Source organism: Cyclopterus lumpus, chromosome 5, assembly GCF_009769545.1.
Source record: "Cyclopterus lumpus isolate fCycLum1 chromosome 5, fCycLum1.pri, whole genome shotgun sequence".
Lineage (NCBI taxonomy): Eukaryota > Metazoa > Chordata > Actinopteri > Perciformes > Cyclopteridae > Cyclopterus > Cyclopterus lumpus.
In genome coordinates this window covers 15,112,267-15,131,748 of record NC_046970.1, presented here as the reverse complement: position 1 = coordinate 15,131,748, position 19,482 = coordinate 15,112,267, and the positions used below count along the sequence as shown (strand labels likewise).

Below are 19,482 nucleotides of genomic sequence, written 5' to 3'. Positions count from 1 at the left end.
ATAGGAAGCATTGTTGTGCATTAAACTATGCAGCAGTGTGTGCAATTACCTTCACCCACGACAACATCGATAATGCTGTTTATACATTAATTAATTTGTGACGATAAATCCCAATAATTGATCAAAACATATGATAATAAAACACTGACAGGGGTCATTCTGATGCACAATGCTGATACTCACTTACTATTTTTACTCAAGGAAGACTTTGAATTCTGGACCTTTCTTTGTAATGGAGTATTTTTACATTGAGATATTGCTACGGTCACGAATGCCTCTTCCACTTCGTGTGCAGGGAATGTTACGCAAACACTGGCAGTCGTGTAACTACATTCCTCTGAGATGTCCCGCCGAGGAAATGCTCACAGGTGCATCAGAAACATAGTTTCATTAGTTTCTATGTGGAACTGCATTGTGACTTGAATATGAACAACCCGGGGCTGTATGTGCCAAGTGGGTCACCACACGGCGCAATTATCCACACGGGGCAACAATGTAGCCTTTACTGGATCATCCATGCACATTCTGCTGGTTTCGTCACGAACTACTTTAATGTAAAAAAAAAAAAACAAGCACACTAAAGTAGTGCTTCGGTCTACAAAGTTTCTGATTATTCGTCTTGAATCTGCGTGTGTCATTTGTTGCAGGGTGCAGCTCAGTCTGTAACGGGACAGCCCGGTTTAATCCTGTCCGACACGAGACACACTCACTTGACAGTGACCCCCAGAATCCATGTTCGGATCCGCCGACGGACAACCCGTTGAAAAAAGGACCTTACCTCGTTTAAATCATCATCGCCACTTATCGCAGAGGAGACATGGAGAGTGGACGCAGTTTGGTCGTTTGTATTAACGCCGAGCTGTCCTGCTTCCTTCGCACGCACTTCAGTTTGCGCATGCACATTGCGAGTGCGGGATTACCTTCTAATCCCGCACAGTAGGCTATGTGTATTAAACCATGAGGGGAGGCACCACAGAAAGAGTCCGCTCTGTTATGTATATACATATATATATATATATATATATATATATATATATATATATATATATATATATATATATATATACACATATATACATATATATATATATATATATATATATATATACACATATATACACATATATACACATATATATATATATACACATATATATATATATATATATATACACATATATATATATATATATATATACACATATATACATATATATATATATATATATACATATATATATATATATGTATATATATACACATATATACATATATACATATATATATGTATATACATATATACATATATACATATATACATATATATATATATATATATATATATATATATGATTTCCGACCGTTTGTCACTATAATGTGTTTGATTTTCTAATGAATGACACTATTGGTCAATCTGAAACTGAGGGAGGAAGTCAATTTGGAATGAAAAGACTGTTTAATGTTTAAAGGGCCATTTGGAAATCCCTCAATAGGGAAAAAGCCTTTAGGCTTAAATATAGGGGCAGATAACGAAGAGCCCTTCTTATCCCTCTCAATATGTTGGAAGACCATGAGGTAGACACCACCACTCTCTAATTTTCTTCACTCAGTTGATTCAGTCTTTGTAGAGCGAGAAAGATCGTACCCGAATGTAAAATACAGTAGAAAGAGGTGTGCATATATCTGTTATCTTTATTCATTATGCTTCGAACTGGTAATACAATTCTATAAAAATCAACTTGACTGTATTTCATTAAGTGAAGTCAATGTGCCCTGCACCATCGAAGACGTCGAATCCTTTTTTGAAAACCAAAACATGTTTAAAAGTAGTGGTGTAAAGTAATTAGTCAATTTAACAACCAAGTAACAGTTGTCTCAAATAATGTATGACTTTTCATTATCTCCACCTTGACCAACTATTAAGTTACCAAATTAAAGTAATGCATATTAACACAGCAATAATAATGGTCCAATATTAACAGGGTCAACTACTGACAGTACCACTCAATTTATTTTTGGTACTTTTAGAGCTTGCTAACTTTACACTATAGTGAAATCTGCAATTTTGGATTTGACTTGTAATGGAGTATTTTTCTGTGGTATTGTTACTTTGAGTTGAATACAATATTTGAATACTTCATCCACCACTGTTTAAAAGTCGATAAAAGAGAGTAAAAAATGATGCATTACTACAACCCTGAGTCTCATTTCAACTGGAGTTCATATAATGGGAGTAAGGACTTATAAAGTTATATTTAATGCCATCATCTGGACAACACAAGTGCCTGAGTAATGAGTGTTGGTCACAACAGGAACCTGCATGGCACACAATATAAGCATGAAGAGACCATATGCCACCGTATCTGGTGAGCATAATCATGTGTCTATAATATATAATGTGTGTGACAGAGCGGGATGTCCTGAATGAGCATGTTGTTGTTTGCTTGCTTTGTATGCCCAGCAGGCCGTGCAGTCACAAGCCATGAGAGAGTAATTGGAGCACAACTGACCACTGAATGCTGGATGTGAAATGGGTGGTATGAGGCCGAGACATCACACCACCCGCCTCAAACCAACAACATACACCCAAACTCACGTGTGAGAGTTTGATTTCACACTTTTGGGATTTTTAGAGTTAACTATTTAAATACCACGTGTCCCTGCAGCCCCAGGCTTGATGTAACCAGAAGAAGAAAAACAAGTGTCTTCCTTAAATGCATATATCGGAAATCTTTCCCGCAGGAATCCACGTCAGCCAGGCGCGGGTGCGTCAAGTATTCACCAGTTTAACCACAGGAGATTTCCGGATATTCCGATTTCAGAATAACAGTTTGGACGAAGTTATTTGTATACAAAAAGATGTGGACTCACTGCTACATATCTGCTCTTCCTACAATAAAACATCTGAATAATTGTCTCAGGGCTGTGTGAGGGATTGCAAATAACTATCCCGATGGAAAGGTGTATTTCCCACATTATATTATAGTATCTGAAAGTGCCACCTCAATGTTGTCCCTGAAAAGAAAACTCTATTGGTGTATTTCTTGTTAAGTAGTAATACAAAGGTGTGTGTGAAGTTTAAAGGCCCTACAGACTTCTGCTCTGGATGAAGTTTGTTGGGTGGAGCCAGAACTTTCTAGTCTTTTGAGTGATGGTGGATCGGCGAGATAACGCTTTATTCTGAAAATAACTAACCGGATGTTTTATTATTTTGTGTCCAGCGAAGTTACTTATCGAAGCACATTGGACTTCATTGAAAGATATAACGTTATGTGACTCTTCAAGTTACTGCCATGTGACATGTATCTGTATATTTAGGATTATGCTATTACAGTCCTGTCTTCTATCCTGCAAATCAACAATACTTGAGATAGAGGAGGTCACGGAAACGTTTCATTAATTACCACTTCCGCTTCTGTTTGGATGAAACTACGAGTTCATTTTAGGCGACAAACTGTTGAACTGCGCCGTCCACCTGCATAGTGTTTATTATGGTCTACAACAAAGAGAATGGGTCTGAGCTCCGGATCTACGCTTGGACCAGAACAGCTTCCGCAGTTCTGTCGCACTGTCTCTGCATCGTCTTCACTGTGTTCATCGCAGTTCTGTCCCGACCGGGTACAAGTGAGTGCTCTTAGTATTCAAACATCTGCTACATGTTACTTGTTGGAATACTATTTTTCCAGTTGATTTGGTTGTTTGTTTGATCAGTTAGTTTTATTTTAGGTTGGTTTTCCTGGCATCCTTTCTTGATGACACTAGCAGTAAGTTGAAAGCTTATATTATAAATATTTCTCAGCTGTTAACATATGATTATTTTCAAGTCAATTTGAATGTGGAAATTGTGATGGACATTCAATATTATAGAGACAAATCAGCAATGACAATGATGCGGTGCAGCCTTATTTACGTGTGTATTTCTTTTCCCAATAGTTCTCCTTCTTCATGACAGAAGCCATACTTCTTTTCTCCCCCTATGGCTCCCCATTGAAAAAGTTCTCACACAAGACAAAAGGTTGCGTTCACTGGTTCCTGCAGGTCAGCTGTGTGTCCTGTGCAGTCCTGGGTCTTGCAGCCATCTTTTACAACAAACACCTGAACGGTAAACCCCACTTCACCTCGTGGCACGGCCTGCTGGGCCTGTTCACGGTGTGTGTGGTGGGGCTGCAGTCTGTGGCAGCTGTGCCTCTAGTCTACCACTCTCTGGCCAAAGGCTGGTCTCTGGCCAAACTCAAACGCTACCATACAGCAACTGGACTTGTCACATACCTGCTAGGCAGTGCCAGCCTGCTCCTGGGCCTCAGCTCTGCCTGGTTTACTGGATCAGTCGGGGAATACACCTGGTACCTGTCCGCCCTCTCCTCTGCTCTCAATGCCCTAATCATAATGAACCAAGTCAGCAGCGCATACACTGCAAAGAAACGGCTGCAGTCCTGACTGCAGACACTGTGCAGACACTTAAAACACTCACTGAATATGCATGCAAGGTTTGTCACACAGATTTCATTACAATCCGTTTGGTTTGCATGCATGTTATAAGGGAACTGATGAAGCAATGAATTAGTTGACACACCCTGGGATTTAGTTTTTGACCAAATACTTCCAAAATTAATTACATTCCTCAGCTCTTAACTAAACTGGTGAACATGTCAAACATTGTACTTGATAAAATAAAATAAAATAGTATAGCATTTTACGAAGCAGTAAGATGCTTGTATGCCTGTAAAGTGAAAAATAAATTAAATAAAGCGGGTTATATTCCCTACTACTGAAAACTGAGGTGTGAAGGGGTTGACAGCTTTTAGATCATAGTGGGAGATACAAATCTGCAGAAAGTACTATTAAAATGAATAAATACTTTAAAAAAAAACAAAAAAAGACTTTCATTAGTTATGTCTGCACCCTTTTAAGATATGAAGTAAATTAAAAGCATTTGTAAATGATTCACAATGCAATAGAAGATTGTTTTATTGTTAAAATAACATTGATAACACAGTCATATTCTGCTTCGATCGAGGCTGCATGTACGAAATTCTATCTGAATCAGCCGTCAATGGGTCAAAGTGAACAAAACGTAAAAAAATGTAATTACAAAAAAGAATGTATTTTCCATTATAAATAAATTAATTCCGACACTGAAATAAGGGAAACAACTGCCAATAAGAAGTTATAAAAACATTTAAAAAACTGAAATATTTCCACGAAACACAAAAATGCATGTAAATTGACAAGAAATGGCAGACAGGTTTTGTTTTATAAATGGATAATTCCCAAGATTCAAATGCAAAGTTTCCAACGGATCAAAAAGACTGACAAAAACATGGCTTCGATATGCTGTACATCGTACAGTTCACAAGCAGATATGATCCTTTTTTAAAATCCCAACTTCACCTTCAAATCTGAAATAAAGTTCCCAAAACACGCTGAAGAAAACTTCTATCATCCTTGATAGAAATTCAGCATCCAGAACAACAATAGGGAAAGAGCCAGTAGTAACAAAAATGGAACAGCGGGAACAAAATTGAAGTTAATAGGGAATGATCTGTTGTCTCAGGTTATCCAGTGTTTCCTAAAGGCCAACAACCACTGCGTCTAGCCTATGTTACAGACAAAGGAGAAGTGCTTTCCTAAATCTACGTACCTTGAGGTGTCATCACAACACAGAAACACAAGGCTACAGAGTACAGCAAAGACCTAAACTCCCTAAAGCACCGCAGACCGACACTACTGACAGAAGCTACTTACACCGCACTGCTTTTAAAGATGCACCTCTGTGAAACGCTACCACATGATGGCACTGTCAGTTTGGTAAGGCCACCACACCCCATGACCTCGTTCTGCAACAGTCACAGGTGGTTGCAGTGAAATGTTCACTATCTGCTTTGATGGTTGGTGGCTACATTGACTCTACAAGGTTTTAGACACTCAGGCTGCATGAATGCAATGTTTCCTACAGTTTAGGTAATATTTGTTCTCAACAAGGTCCTGAAAATAACCCATAGGAAAATTTGGTTCATCAAATCTACAGGCTGTAGGCTGTCTGATGGTGGGGACACTTAAGTACAAACTGCAACAAAAAGAAAAAAAAGAGGCAAATGAGCAAGCAACATAAAAACTTGCTTTCTTCTCCTTTTGGCATCACAATGCTGAATCTGCCCGACAGCGGTTTTAAGTTTCACACCGACTGTTTAACTGCTTAGTAGTTCTTCCAACAGATTTGTAAAAAGGATGTACTAAGATAAATGCTCAAGACTCAAGACCCCTGTGTTATTTAAGGCTAAAAATGAAAGAACACAGTCCGAATCCTCATCCCAGCCCCTGTGTTATCAAAGGCTAACATGAAAGTACATTCATTTTAGTTTTAAGGGGGGAAAAAGGTAAATTATAAAGTTGAACATAAATTTGTTTGCCTAGCATCAATGCGAGAGCGTGTTTATCATATTGATAGTCAGTGTAATAATAAACCATCTCCCTCCCAGCCAAAATCTACACACTGCACAGTATTGACTTGCAATATAAACAACGATAATGATGCTATTTACAAAGTATCAACATGTTCAATAATAGTATCACACATAATATCCTCAACAGGGGATGCTACAATGTCTATCAAATTGCTAAAGACTAAAATATGCTCCGACAGCCTACGATTTCGGTTAAAAGGTATGCCTCAAAAGGATTTACTAGATATATTGTCTAGTGGATTTTGACAAATATTAACACCACGTTCTGGAGTCAACGTGAGTTATTTATTGTACTATGTTGCCTTCCAGTATTTAATAGAAAAAGAATCTGTGCTCAAATAAAATGGAGTAGATTACCATTCAGCAGGCAAGTGCTGCTAATAAGTGAAACCGTAGGTCAACTTTTTGTTTGCACTAGACCGTTTCACAGCAATAAGACAATCCAACAAGAAGGAGTTATCACATTATTCTATTTGAATTCAGGGGAAATACAACTAACAGCACTAAGAGGCCGTGCTTCAAAGTAGAACAGTGTGCGCCCGAAAGATTCAGCTGGTCACCGAACGACAGTTGTCTGTTCCGACTGCTCTGATGCTCCAGTTCAACAATTCTGGGATATTCAGCATAAGGATGTGTTACTCTTACTTTGTAAAGTCATTAAGGTACAAGTAGATTCTCTCATTTGCAGGTGAGAGTATGTGTGTGTCTGTGTAGTTTAATGAGACCATTAGGAATGGGAATGCAGCTAAGTTAATGAACAGCAAGGCCAAAACACATTTAACTGAATAGTTCTTTCTAACTTCATCCTAATTAAAAAGGTGATTGTTTAGTTACGTAGTCCACTTTTTTCCCTTTCATGTCTACTTGCATTCTGATGTGCTCACATATTCAGAATATCACAATGCATCTAACCATCAATCATAAGTTTATAGGTTTGAGTAGATACTGTAACAGAATCCATTTAGTTCATTTCGTAACAGTGTAATCATTCCCATCCCTAATTTATGTTTGCCATGATTGATAAAACTCTGTGAAACTGACTCTCTACTGCCCCGTCACCTCTATAACGTCGTCATCAGAACTGCTGCCGCCGTTCTCTGTACTCTGATGCATGTCCGGCTGAGTCAGAGCTGCTCCCAACAGACTGGAAGTGGGATTGTTGAAATGGGAGAGGAAACTGGATGTAGTAGAGCTGGAGTTAGGCGTGGGGAATCCCCCTGACCCAGAGAGGAGAGGGGTAGGAAACATCCTCGACTCAGAGAGCAGCGACTGACTGTAGTTGAGGGGGAAACCCGATGAAAGCAGTCCAGCCATGTTGGGATTCATCAGGTACGGAGGCAGAGACCCGGACACCAGGGAGGAAGAAGTGGCTGCCGAGGGTGTTGATGCCATAGGGATGGTGGTGGAAGCTGAGGAGAAACCAGTTGACATAGCGGATGAAGAGGGGGTGGGAAGGTGTCCGTTTCCTGTGGCAGACTGTCTTAGTAGGTCTGAGCCTGCAGAGGGGAACATGGTCTGTAGGTCAGCCAGGGTTTGTCCTGTTGTCTGAAGGAATGACGATCCACTGCTACCACCCATCAGAAGTGGATGACTCATGTGACCTAGGTTCCCCAGTAGGGAGGAGGAGTTCAGACCAACAGGGGAAAAACTGAGCCCACCGGAGCCCATGGACAGTCCAGGGAAACGTGCTGCAGCAGAAGTGCGCTTGCCTCCCATTTGTGCGTTGCCCTGGATTTCAGTACTCCGGCGCTTGCTGCCACGCATCTCTAAAGCCGAGCTCAAGAGGTCATCACTGAGCTGCCTATTGAGATCACCAGTCTGATTGTTTTGCAAATTGCCTTCATTCCCTGCTGTTAAAGCCAACATTTCTGACGGTGATGGCAATTCATTCCCCATGCCAGCGGTGGCATCATCTGTGGATGAAGCGTAGCGGCTGAGCTCTCTGAGAATCTCAGAGCTTAAGGGAGAGGAGGGCCGCTGCTCCCCGTTGGGGGAGCCCTGCTGTTGATCCACAGGCGATGAACAGCCATTACTGAGTGGATGGATCAGGGAACCCTGGGTGTCTGTGGCGGAGAGAGAAAGACAATCGTGAAATGTCAGGAGAAATGTATAATGTCTCTGAATAATTTATGTTTGAAAAGGTCAATCCTGGAAATAAGATGGTGCAGCCAAATATGTCCCTGGTGTATTAATGTACTTAGGAGTTGTGTACTCCAGATTAAGTATACCACTTCCATACAGCTGGAGAGTTGTCAGAAAGCATAAAATAAGGATCGTTAACATCTGTGCAGCAGAGGTTGAGGTGTTCTGACTTTCACTCTGTAATAAAAAGGGGTCAAGTGCTCAAGTCCCTCCAAATGGATGGTGACTTTCATCAGACCCTATACCTCCTAAATGCCCACATCAATTAAACTCCACATCTCTTACTTGTAAGGTAGGCTTTTTGTAATAGTCTTTAAGTCTAAAGCCAAAACTGAGATAACCCTGATGATCATCACTATTGTTTTCTCAAAGAAAGCTCCCTGCAGAGCCACAGAAGACAGTATACCGTTTGACCAGGTTGTATAGTTACTTCTCATGACAAGTAAACTGAACTTTATATGTAAAATAATATCACCCTCAATGTTGTACGAGTTGTGGATCCAAGATTAATAAATATGACTTTGTACCCATTGAAGCAGCAGAGCCCCCGACTGCTGGCCTACTGATCTTTCCAGATCGAATAGCAAAAATCCGTCCATCGTTTGTCCTAATGTAGGTACCTGTGGTGGAGAATATATCAATTGATGACCTCGGCATTAACTCAAGATGCTTTGTATGAAGAGAGAAATTACTCAGTGGTTGCAACTACCTTTTGATCCTCTGATAACATGGATGCTCTCTCCTGCACTAATTCGAGCTTGAACATCGGCTGAGCTGTTGGCTCCTGGGATTACAATATCTGTAGATAAAATGGCAGATGTTATTGTATGGTCACTACATTTCACAAGAAAGAATACATTTGTCTTGTGAAAGATTAAATGGTTAATTCAAAAAGTAATATTTGATGGTTGGTGTGGTACATTTAGTGATTTAAGCATTACAAATATTATACATTACCAGTTGTGGTGACAATTCTCTGCACATAAACTCCAGCTTTCTGCAGGAAGTTGACGGGCAGGCTGCCGGCAGAGCTCGAGCCAGCCATGCCCATGCCGACCTGGCGAGGCATCATGGGGATTGGGGTTGACTGGATGGGCCTGACACTTGCCACAGGCTTGTCATCTGGCCGTGCCATGGGACGCCTGAAAATATGAGGGCTGAACTCATGAGGCGCTCACACACACACACACACACACACAGAAACATAACAGTTTTGTTTAATCTGATGGAAATGTATTAGAAAAAGAAGATACAATCAACTAGAGCTACAATCTTAAAGAAAGCAACAAATGTAATGGTGGTTACATTTTGGGTGCATGTAAGCAAGTCAGATTTGTGAGGCGATTTTGTCCATAGTGAATGCAATCGCATAGACTCCTCAATATTTTGTTGGAGGAAAGTGTAAATGATAAAGCATCGCATTCCAGAATATCAGTTAAACAATAGTTTACATTGAAACAAAACATCTGTGAGCCACGATGCAAACAATTTCATTTTAGATACCTAAAATTAATGCAAGCTAAAATATGCAGTCTAAAACCCACCAGCCGCGTTGGTTAAATGCTGGTATGTTTGTGAGCGTCTGGTCACTGGTTGGGTAATAGGGGGCGTAAGATGGACGCGAGTAGGGCACAGAGGCTCGTTTCTCATCCTCATAGCTCTTCTTGGCGGCTCTCTTCTCTGCTTTGGTCAGTTTCGACTCCTTCCGATCCACCAGCAGAGACTCGTGAGGAAAAGGAGACTAAGGAGACAAATGAAATTACAGATCACCGTCAGATTGCTTTTCTATGGAAGGAGGTTGATCTTTACCACAGAAACGTCTGCCCATTTCAGATAGAATTTCAGTCTTACTAGGTAAGCTGGGGAAATGTAAGTGTTACGAGAATTTCTGTGTGGTTTTCATTCTTCTGTTTCTGCAGCCCAAGCCCACTTAGTGCTAAGTTATCAAATACCTAAATTCGAACATCAACCACAAAACCTTCTAGTTGGGTCTAGGCTTATACATTGCTGTTCAAAAGTGTGGCTACTCTATGTTTTGGAAACATATTTCATGCTTTTGGGTTGTAGAAAGTCCTCTTTACAAATATATGTTATTTTGTAAATAAAGTTATGTACATAACTCTACCACCAGACTGACAATTGAAAGAACAGAAAGACAAATATCCCTCTGAAACAGTTCGATAAGAATAGAAGAAATCTCCAGTAAACCGGCGGTTTAGCATCAAAATGTGTGGAGATTCAAATAGGAACATTTTCCTGTATCAAGTGCATAATAATGCAGCCTATGACAAGCTGAAATATTGGCAGGTGTATTGCTTTAGCGAAGCGATTCGGAAAACATCACAATAGAAATACTATTTGAATTTGATCACAGAATATCAGCTGAACATACTATAGACTGACAAATCACAGTTTAACCCTCTTCAATCTAACCACACAGAGGGCCCAACAAAAAAAGGTCACCTGAAAGATTTAGAGACTAAATGCAAGCACCATTGTGGTTCAATAAGTATCTCAGGTCACTTCGAATTCGAATGGCATATGGTGTGAAAATTGTTTACACCAATATTTTCCCCTGGCATGTAACATCGACTAAACTTGAAATTATTAGAAGTTTTAAATCATTTGATTTTGCTTCTTTTGGGGCCAAAACAAAGTAAGTTTGGCATCTGAATTATACTCATTTAGTCTCTGTAAAACGTACATTATTAAAAAAAAGAAATCAATACAACAGGTGACGTTTACATGGCTGTGTAAGTAAAGGCCATCATGCAACTGTACCCTGGTGATGAGGTGTGGGTAAAGCTGACACGCTTGATACATCACAATTTCAAATTCATCCTGGGATTCCAGGGAAATTCTTTCAGGTTCCTCTTCTACAAAATGCAGCAGCGAGTCCACTTCCTTACGAGTGAAGTTCAGCACTGGGTTCAGGTCATCAACCACACGGTCTTTAAACAAACACACAACACACAGCATTTTAAAAAGTTCCATATGGTAAAAAGTGAGCTTTTGGTGTCTTTTTAAATGTATTTATCATAAAGCAGGTCCAAGTCTGATAGTATCGAAAAGCCCAATCCATAAAATCACTGTCCTCATTCAGAAAATGTGCCTGCAGGACTCCCATTAAAAGCAATAGAAATAGTTACTCTCACGGATGGTCTTGTTTACTTATATATGTCATATAGAGGAATCTGTATGAAATTGAGTTTAATAATAACTAGTTAAAAGGTTGCTCATAGTATCATGATGTATGTGTTCATAGTGGTTGGATAAGTACTCAATAACAACTTTAAATGATATATTAAAAGTAGTACTTGTCAAATCAAGAATTTAAATGAAGTAGCTTTTTAGTGTCCATTTGAAAACTGTACATTTTCCCAGATATTGATTGCACTTGAACAAGTAACTAATAATACCTGGAACTCTTCTCGAGACCTTATTTACCCTGATTCATGAAACGGACCCCAATAGTTGTAAGTGGATAATAAAAGGGATTGTGCAAATGCAATATGAATGCAATGTTTAACATAAAGATAATTCACATGTACAAATCTCTTACCAGACATGCCCTGTTTGGAGACTTGTCTGTCGTAAATCTTTTTCTCCAAGGTGAAATCACAGACAAAGCGGTAAATGTAGCAGGGTTTCTTCTGACCATAGCGGTACACCCTACACACCGCCTGAGCATCATGACATGGGTTCCAGGAGGCATCAAACACAACCACACGGTTGGCCCCAATCAGATTTACCCCCAAGCAGCCCGCTCTGAAAGGAACAGAGCAAATTAGTCACACTATTTCTACCAGTGAATACAGAAAGTGTGACAAATAATTAGAAAAATAAAAAGAGCAGAGGCACATACTTTGTAGAAAGGAGGAAGATCCATGTTTTGCGGTTGTCTGGGTCATTAAACTGATTTATAAGTCGCTCTCTTTCTGAGCCAGATGTACTCCCATCCAGTCCTGGAGACAGACAAACATTATCTTTCAACACTGAAGCACCTGCATGCAGTTGAACACCCAGAGAGTGTCATGGTAATATCTTTCATTTAATACTTAAGATATTGGATATTTTGCATCATGGACATTTCTATCAAATTCTTATGGGAGAAGTCCTTTTTTAATATTCTGCCAAGATAAAAAAAGACTCATAAAATATATACCAAAACAATCATTTTTGTCAAGAACTGCAGAGTTGCTGTTTGGTAGAGAGGGAACCGGTTGGATGACTCACTGTAGTAATTGACATTGCGAACCCAGTTTTGGCTCTGGGCGTCAGAGGAGGCGATGCCTGGCGGCATCGGTCTCTTTGATAAGAAGTCCTCCATCACCGTCAGGGTGGTCAAACTTTGACTAATAGGTAAAGAGCAAAAACAGATATGGGGGTAAGAAAAGTACACCGTGGGATTAAATTAATAAAACGTTTTATGAAATAAAAGGGACTCCAAGAGACTGCAGTGTTGTGGAGACTTACTCAAAGTAAAGAGTTACTATTAACCAGTCAGATGTCACAGTACTGCTGTATGTACATGTATGACTACAAACAAGTATGAACTGTGTTTAATTAAAAGGTCATCTTTTTGGTAAACTACAACATTCCTGCTTAGAGGAGTAACCTGGAAGCAAAGCAGAAAACCTCATAAGATATAGGAAGATTAAAATATGAATTTCCCAGTTTGTAAAAACCTGTAAAAGCTCTAAGTCTGAGCATTTCAGCTAATAAGCTGAAATGCAAAGTCAGTCTACCTCTTCTCTGAGCCGCTTAATGGTGGATTTGTGTTTAACGCAACGCATGTTGGACTTACCTGAAGATCAACATCTTGTCTCTTTTTCTTACACTCTCATCAATCAAGTGGAAGAGCAGAATCATCTTGGCAGAGTTCTCCAGAACTCCGGTGTGGTAGTTTGACATTATGCCCTTTGCCTGTAACATATAATGTGGAGGTTGACCTCAGGCCTCTATGCGGACATGACGACGAAGATTACATGTTGGTATAGCAGATATATCAACACTAAACAAAGTAGTATACATTTTAACATTCTAAATTTTACTAGAGGTTTGTAACAAAGACCTAACAAAAAGTGGACTCTTGTAGCTGTAAAACAGAGCTGTGGCGACAACAGCTTCACATGGACTGTCATGACATACCCAGTCATATGTGATGACTTGATTGGCTCTTTCCTGAGAGGCATTGAGTTGTGGCACGGTGTTGTTGACTTTGCTGTTGCTTGAGTCTGCCCCTTTGGCTTTTAGGCCAGCACCCGGCGCAGGACAGCGGGGGTTACTAGCTGGAGTGATGCCATCGAGGTCCAGGTCCTGCTCGTTGGCAGAATTCTCCTTCTGCAGGGCTTCATAGAGGACATCTGGGTGATTCCAGATCTGAAAGGATCCGGGGAAGAAGAAGGAGGAGGCTTACTAGATCAAAATTGGACCCGATTCATCAAATGTATCATCAGAAAACAGGTTGGTCTGGCACTTCAGAACCAGAAGTTTCTACCTAACAGCAAGGAAAACAGCCTCACCTTGCAGCACACACAAAAGGCTTTGAGTGGGTTTAGACCAAGCCAGCCACTGTTCCCTGCTTCTCGAAAGCGTTTCATGAACTCGGTATACAGCGCCCTCTGAATGGGAGAGAGCCGCACCAAGATCACGTGCTCGTCCTTGGAGGGAAGCTGGTCTCTCAGCACATCATGACCTCGTCTGTAACCCAGATAACACCACAGAGAATATTGACAGATTAGCTACTTTGCTTTTTTTCACCATCTAAATACAGCACTGACAGAACGTTTACCTCTGGACAAAACCTTCCAGCAGGCTGTGCAGCACGTGGCTACGGTAGCGCATCAAGCGGACATCTTGAGGAGTGCTGTCCACGCACTGCCCGTTCAGAATGGGACGCTCAAACATGTTGCTGAATTCCTGGCGTGTGCCTAAAAAGTCAGGCCTAACAAAGTCCACCATGCACCAGTATTCAATGAGGTTGTTCTGCAACGGGTAACCGGTCAGGACGACTCTGCGCCGGGAGCGGATGTTCTTCAGAGCCTGTGATGTGCTTGCATGATAGTTTTTAATACGATGACCTTCGTCACATATCACCACATCTGGGCCAGGCCGCACTATGGCCCTTTCAATACCTGAAAGGAGTCAAAAGAAGATTGAGGGAATGAGTCTGTAAATATAAATTACACTGTAAATTAGTTTGCATGGCACACAGACAACTTCAAACTTAGTAAGGCCAATTCAAACACATTTTTAAAACAGCCTCCCTTAAACTAATTAATTTCGCTGACCTTTCATGAGTTCCTGCTGTCTATCTTCTTCATCCAGATCAATGATGATTGGTCCTGCTGGCTTCTTTGATTTCCTCTTCTTGCCCATTACAAAGCTCTTTTTCATGGACAGCAAACGGTACATCTCATAACCCATCAGCAACACCCCTCCATCTCTGGACCACTCCTCCACAACTTTGGCCCTGGCCAACGTCGTTCTGCAAGTCACACAGGACGACGATTAACAGCTTGAAGGTTTGACAATCAATGCTTAATCTTGCACACAACATTGATTTTTACGTACTTGTGCTCATCGTTTAGAATGTGAACTGTGAATGTGCGGCCTGTGGAGACTGCCGGATCAGTGTCAGGGGAAAGAGCTTCTTGTGGTGGGAGCCAGAGGTTAAACTCCGTCAGCCAGTTCTGAAGTGTGTTCACCTTTTAAGAAGGAAGAAAATATTTCAGAGATTAATTTAATCAAAATAAGATAGTGACTTCTGAGAAAATAAATGTTTAGTCTAAATATTTCTTTTAACACTGTACACACTTGTATTACTCACAGGAACAATGACCAGCATAGTGTGAGCCTCAGTATTCCTCAGTAGGATGTCGGTGAAGGAAATGACCTGCAGTGTCTTGCCCAACCCCATGCTGTGAGCAAGAATGCAGCCAAAGCCACTGCTGGTCTTATACCGCTCCAGTGATTCAATGAGGTTATCATAGAGAAACCGGATTCCCCCAATCTTATAAATGAGGATAGAAATGTTTGAGAGTAAACAAGTTGGACTGTGGGTTTCTGCTACAGAAAAAAAGAATGTTTTGAGAGTTTGAAGGAGAATAAGATTGTGGGCATACCTGGTGAGGTTTGACAGCCCTAGCCAGCTGTGGAGCAAGGTAAATGTCTTTCTCCTCTGCAGGGTGGCTGATATTAACCAGCACTTGACCCTGGGCATCAGGCAGATTCATAGCATCGTTGATATGTGCCCCGCTGCTCTCCTCTGAGGCGGCGCCATCAGCATCCTCATCGGTCGACTCACTGCTGATCTGCAGGGTGTCCTCATCCCCAGAACTAAGCTCAATTATATCTATGCCGCAGGAGAAGTGAAAACAGTGTGAAATCATTTGGAGTAAAAAGTCTAGTTCCACATTAGTATCATATAGCTTACCATCTCTAATCGCAAGTGCAGGCAGCTTAGGGTCCACTTTGTCATCTTCATCATCATCATCATCATCACTGCTATCCAGACAGATCACATCCTGCTGGCTCAGGAGAGCAGGGACCAGGTGAGACACTTCCCCTAAAATTGAATCAGTGTCGACTATTGGAAAGATGGGAAGGAATTAGGATATAAAAGTACCCAAAATAAATGTCAAACTTCACTGAAAGCGGGACAGTCACCTAGCTGAGAGTCTGGGACAGTTGAGGCTGCTGTAGGGAAGTCCTTCCTCTGCTGCTCCAAACGCTTCCTCCTGTCCATCTCCTCCTGTTGAGCAGCCTTGGTCCCAGCCTCCAGCTGATTCTCTTTCAGCAGCTTTCTGTAAGCATAAAGAAAAAGTTCAGTTTTACATCCCAACATTTAGCAATACACTGTACTTGAGGGAATATATCAAACAGATACATGTACCTGATATTCTTCCTCATGTGTGTAGGCTTAGATGACTTGGAGCCTTTTGAAGACTTAGAAGATTTGGTTAATTTCGAGGCTTTATGTTTTTTTGTTTTGCTAGAAGGTGGCTTGCTCTGGCTTGAGTTTTCTGGGCTAGGTGGAGGCTGAGAACGAGACGCAGGTCTGGAGGGAGCCCTGGAGGATGGGCTCCCTCCAGCTCCCGCAGGCTGAGACGGAGACTCTGGGGATGGCTCCCCGGAGGTAGTTGAAGTGGAGTCCCTGCCATCCTGAGCAGCGTCTGTCCTGCTCTCTGCACTCGCAGGCCGTTCTTGAGAGAAAATAGATAGTATTTTAGTTGATGTCTTCAAAGACTAGTTAACGGGCATTGATTCCTTTTATTTACAATTATCTGTGAATACTTTTGAAAAATAAGAAGCACAAGGGAAGTTCATTTGTCACTCACCAACACTATCATCTTCTTCATCGTCTCCATCATTTTCATCCTCAACTTCTTCCATGTCCTCATTGTCCTCGTTGTCTTCTTCCTCCTCCTCCTCATTTTCCAAACACTCTTCTTCACTGTTAAGGCTGGACTCCAGGTCACTTTCTGAAATGGCCTCTTCAGACATGGTGTCTTACAAGGCTCTCAAAGTATTACCTACACACCTTCATCAGGAGCCCTACAATAAAAAAAACACATCACATCTTAACATTTCAAAAGTAAACCTACATTTCTGTCCATCTATTAATCAATAAACAGTATTCTCTAACCACTACTAAAATGTTTGATTTATAAACACACTTGAAATCTGAAATCAAATGACTGATCTGTGACCTGAGAAACCTCTTGGATTCTTAGAATTGAAACATGTCAGATACATAATCTGACTGGGTCCAGACCATTGGGAGATTCGTTTTTACACCAACAACAAACATCTTAAAGTTATTTATGTAATGAACTGTTGATGTTAAAGAAGAACTGGAGTAAAATGACTGAATTAGTTGGCCTTTATTAAAGTAAGGGACATCATTTAGAATTAATTTTTGAGCTAACTATGAACAGGTCCAGTTTCCCCATTTTGCTATTGCATTGATTTGGGTTTCCTCTTTCCTTAACTTGACTGTAACCTTGTACCAAGCCCCACTTCTTCATCTCTGCCATGGTGAACCATTGTGCTAATTCAAGCACTGACTCCAAATAGGGCGAGAAGCACTATTCTCAACAAGAACATTCATTTAGGCTGGACTGCTGATGACAAACGCGTGGTGGACAAGTGTTTCAGAATCTCCAATGAGACAAAAAAAACAACTGAATTTCTCCAAATATTCTTTGAATAATGGGAGGCTTCCTTGGTGATGTTGCCGATATGTTAACAAAATAAAGGTTAGCATCAACAACTCTAAAGGCCTTAAACTTGGTCATGGTCCTAAGGGATTGGTAATCAAAATAAAGACAGGCCTGCTGCCTCTGAGTCTTTGTTAATTTGGACAGATTATACAGAAAAGCAAATTTTGCAAACTGCATAACTAGCTAGATGGGAGATACACCTATAGGTTTAAATAATGTTGGTGAGTTTACAGACCTGAAGTTTGACAGCAAAACACTTGAACAGGATTGGGGTATACATTGTATGGAAGTTAGTCCCGTTTGTGGTCCATCCAAAACAGGCTATTTTTGTAAAGCTGCTACAGGCCTCATACAGTATGTTTACACTTGTATATATCAAATACCAAATGTACTGGGTCCTTATCAGTGCAAAATCTAATGTTAAATATGACGTGACACATTGGAGGGATTTCATCCAAAAGGCTTTTGAGCCGAGGGTGGAGGCGGCTAGCAAGTAGCATGAAGAAATTTCTGCCGCTTATCTGTTATCATGTTGTTGTTATCGTTAATTAACATCAACTACTTGTCACTAGTTGTCTTATTGGGCTTTCTAACCGAATGCAAATAAATGCTCATGTTTCTCAGGTCGAGTCAGCAGACTAATATGCTCGTAAATACACAACAATGAACGCAAAGCCACACGCCAATACCACGTTACCGTTGAACTAAACATTGTACGTTAGTGGCAGCAAAACAGGGATGCTGGTTGCATCTCGGGCTCAAAGAAAATTAGCTTTCCTTGTCGAACTGACTTTTGTCGTTACCAGATAATATTCTTATATTGTTCAACGTTAGGTGTAACGTTCACATAGCTAACGTTAATGCTAGCCTGCACTACAACAAGGCTAATGCTGTCGGTTAGGTAAGAAGCGCCAGTTGAACTCAAACATCGGGCTGTTGTTGGATCTTACCTTGAATGCAGCTTGGCTGTACTCTTCAAGGACCCTCTCTGTGCATAAAAAAACAACAAACAATGAATTCGCCTAGGACGTGAACTGTGAAAAATTGAACTGATAAACGTTGCTAATTTTCAATTTTCCAGTGTAACCACAAATACCGTCCCTATACACGTAGCTCCAAGTAAGGTTCCGGGATTGAAAAAGCCCGGTAACGAATACAATAAAACGAAAAGAAACGTTTTAATGTCATGTCCGAATTATGTATTGTGCTTGTTTTAGTAAATATCCTCTTCCCAATCAATATTATTTTAAATCGTGTAACATTACATTCATACAAAATAAAACCCGTAAAAAATAGCATTTTAATATCATATTGCACATTACATGTTAATATGCATACTAAATATTACCTTTGATTTTTTTTCGCACCATATAGCAAGTTCTGAAAATACTGTGGAGCTGGATTGTATGTCCATGAGTGCGAAAATGACATTCACCTAATCTTACCTTTAATATAATTTGTATTTCACCGTTGTCATCATTTATAGTTCGATGGGTTATCAATTTACATATTCGTTATCAGCATTTAATTAAAATAAAGGTGCACCTAATAAATACAACTATGAATATGATTTGACTGATTTAGTGAATAATGTTTTGGTCTTAGTTCTGACAACAGGAAGTTGAGGAGAGGACCAGTTGTTGCGACCC

At 40.5% G+C, this 19,482-nt stretch overlaps 2 protein-coding genes across 4 annotated transcripts; one reads left to right on the top strand and one right to left on the bottom strand.

The window, feature by feature from the left end:
- The first annotated feature begins 3,216 nt into the window (after window positions 1-3,216).
- Window positions 3,217-9,504, top strand: LOC117730900 (cytochrome b561 domain-containing protein 2). Of its 2 annotated transcripts, none has more exons than XM_034532961.1 (3): window positions 3,217-3,624; window positions 3,727-3,764; window positions 3,934-9,504. In XM_034532961.1, the coding sequence occupies exons 1-3, from the start codon at window positions 3,492-3,494 to the stop codon at window positions 4,435-4,437; spliced, it is 675 nt and encodes a 224-aa protein (XP_034388852.1). In that variant the 5' UTR covers window positions 3,217-3,491; the 3' UTR covers window positions 4,438-9,504. The 2 variants fall into 2 exon arrangements, with proteins under 2 accessions (XP_034388852.1, XP_034388851.1); XM_034532960.1 differs by having other exon boundaries at window positions 3,712-3,764.
- On the bottom strand, window positions 6,918-19,470 carry rad54l2 (RAD54 like 2). Of its 2 annotated transcripts, XM_034532956.1 has the most exons (23): window positions 19,279-19,470; window positions 18,784-18,821; window positions 16,949-17,165; window positions 16,504-16,813; window positions 16,278-16,414; window positions 16,045-16,197; window positions 15,734-15,963; window positions 15,439-15,621; window positions 15,183-15,316; window positions 14,900-15,096; window positions 14,401-14,743; window positions 14,132-14,309; window positions 13,758-13,988; window positions 13,414-13,532; window positions 12,843-12,961; window positions 12,472-12,571; window positions 12,169-12,374; window positions 11,388-11,557; window positions 10,151-10,347; window positions 9,564-9,763; window positions 9,316-9,405; window positions 9,134-9,226; window positions 6,918-8,527 (listed from the first exon to the last, which is right to left on the bottom strand). In XM_034532956.1, exons 3-23 carry the CDS (start codon window positions 17,112-17,114, stop codon window positions 7,509-7,511), a joined length of 4,575 nt encoding a protein of 1,524 aa, XP_034388847.1. In that variant the 5' UTR covers window positions 17,115-17,165; window positions 18,784-18,821; window positions 19,279-19,470; the 3' UTR covers window positions 6,918-7,508. The 2 variants fall into 2 exon arrangements, with proteins under 2 accessions (XP_034388847.1, XP_034388848.1); XM_034532957.1 differs by lacking the exon at window positions 19,279-19,470 and having other exon boundaries at window positions 9,564-9,748; window positions 18,784-18,946.
- Window positions 19,471-19,482: the final 12 nt, after the last annotated feature.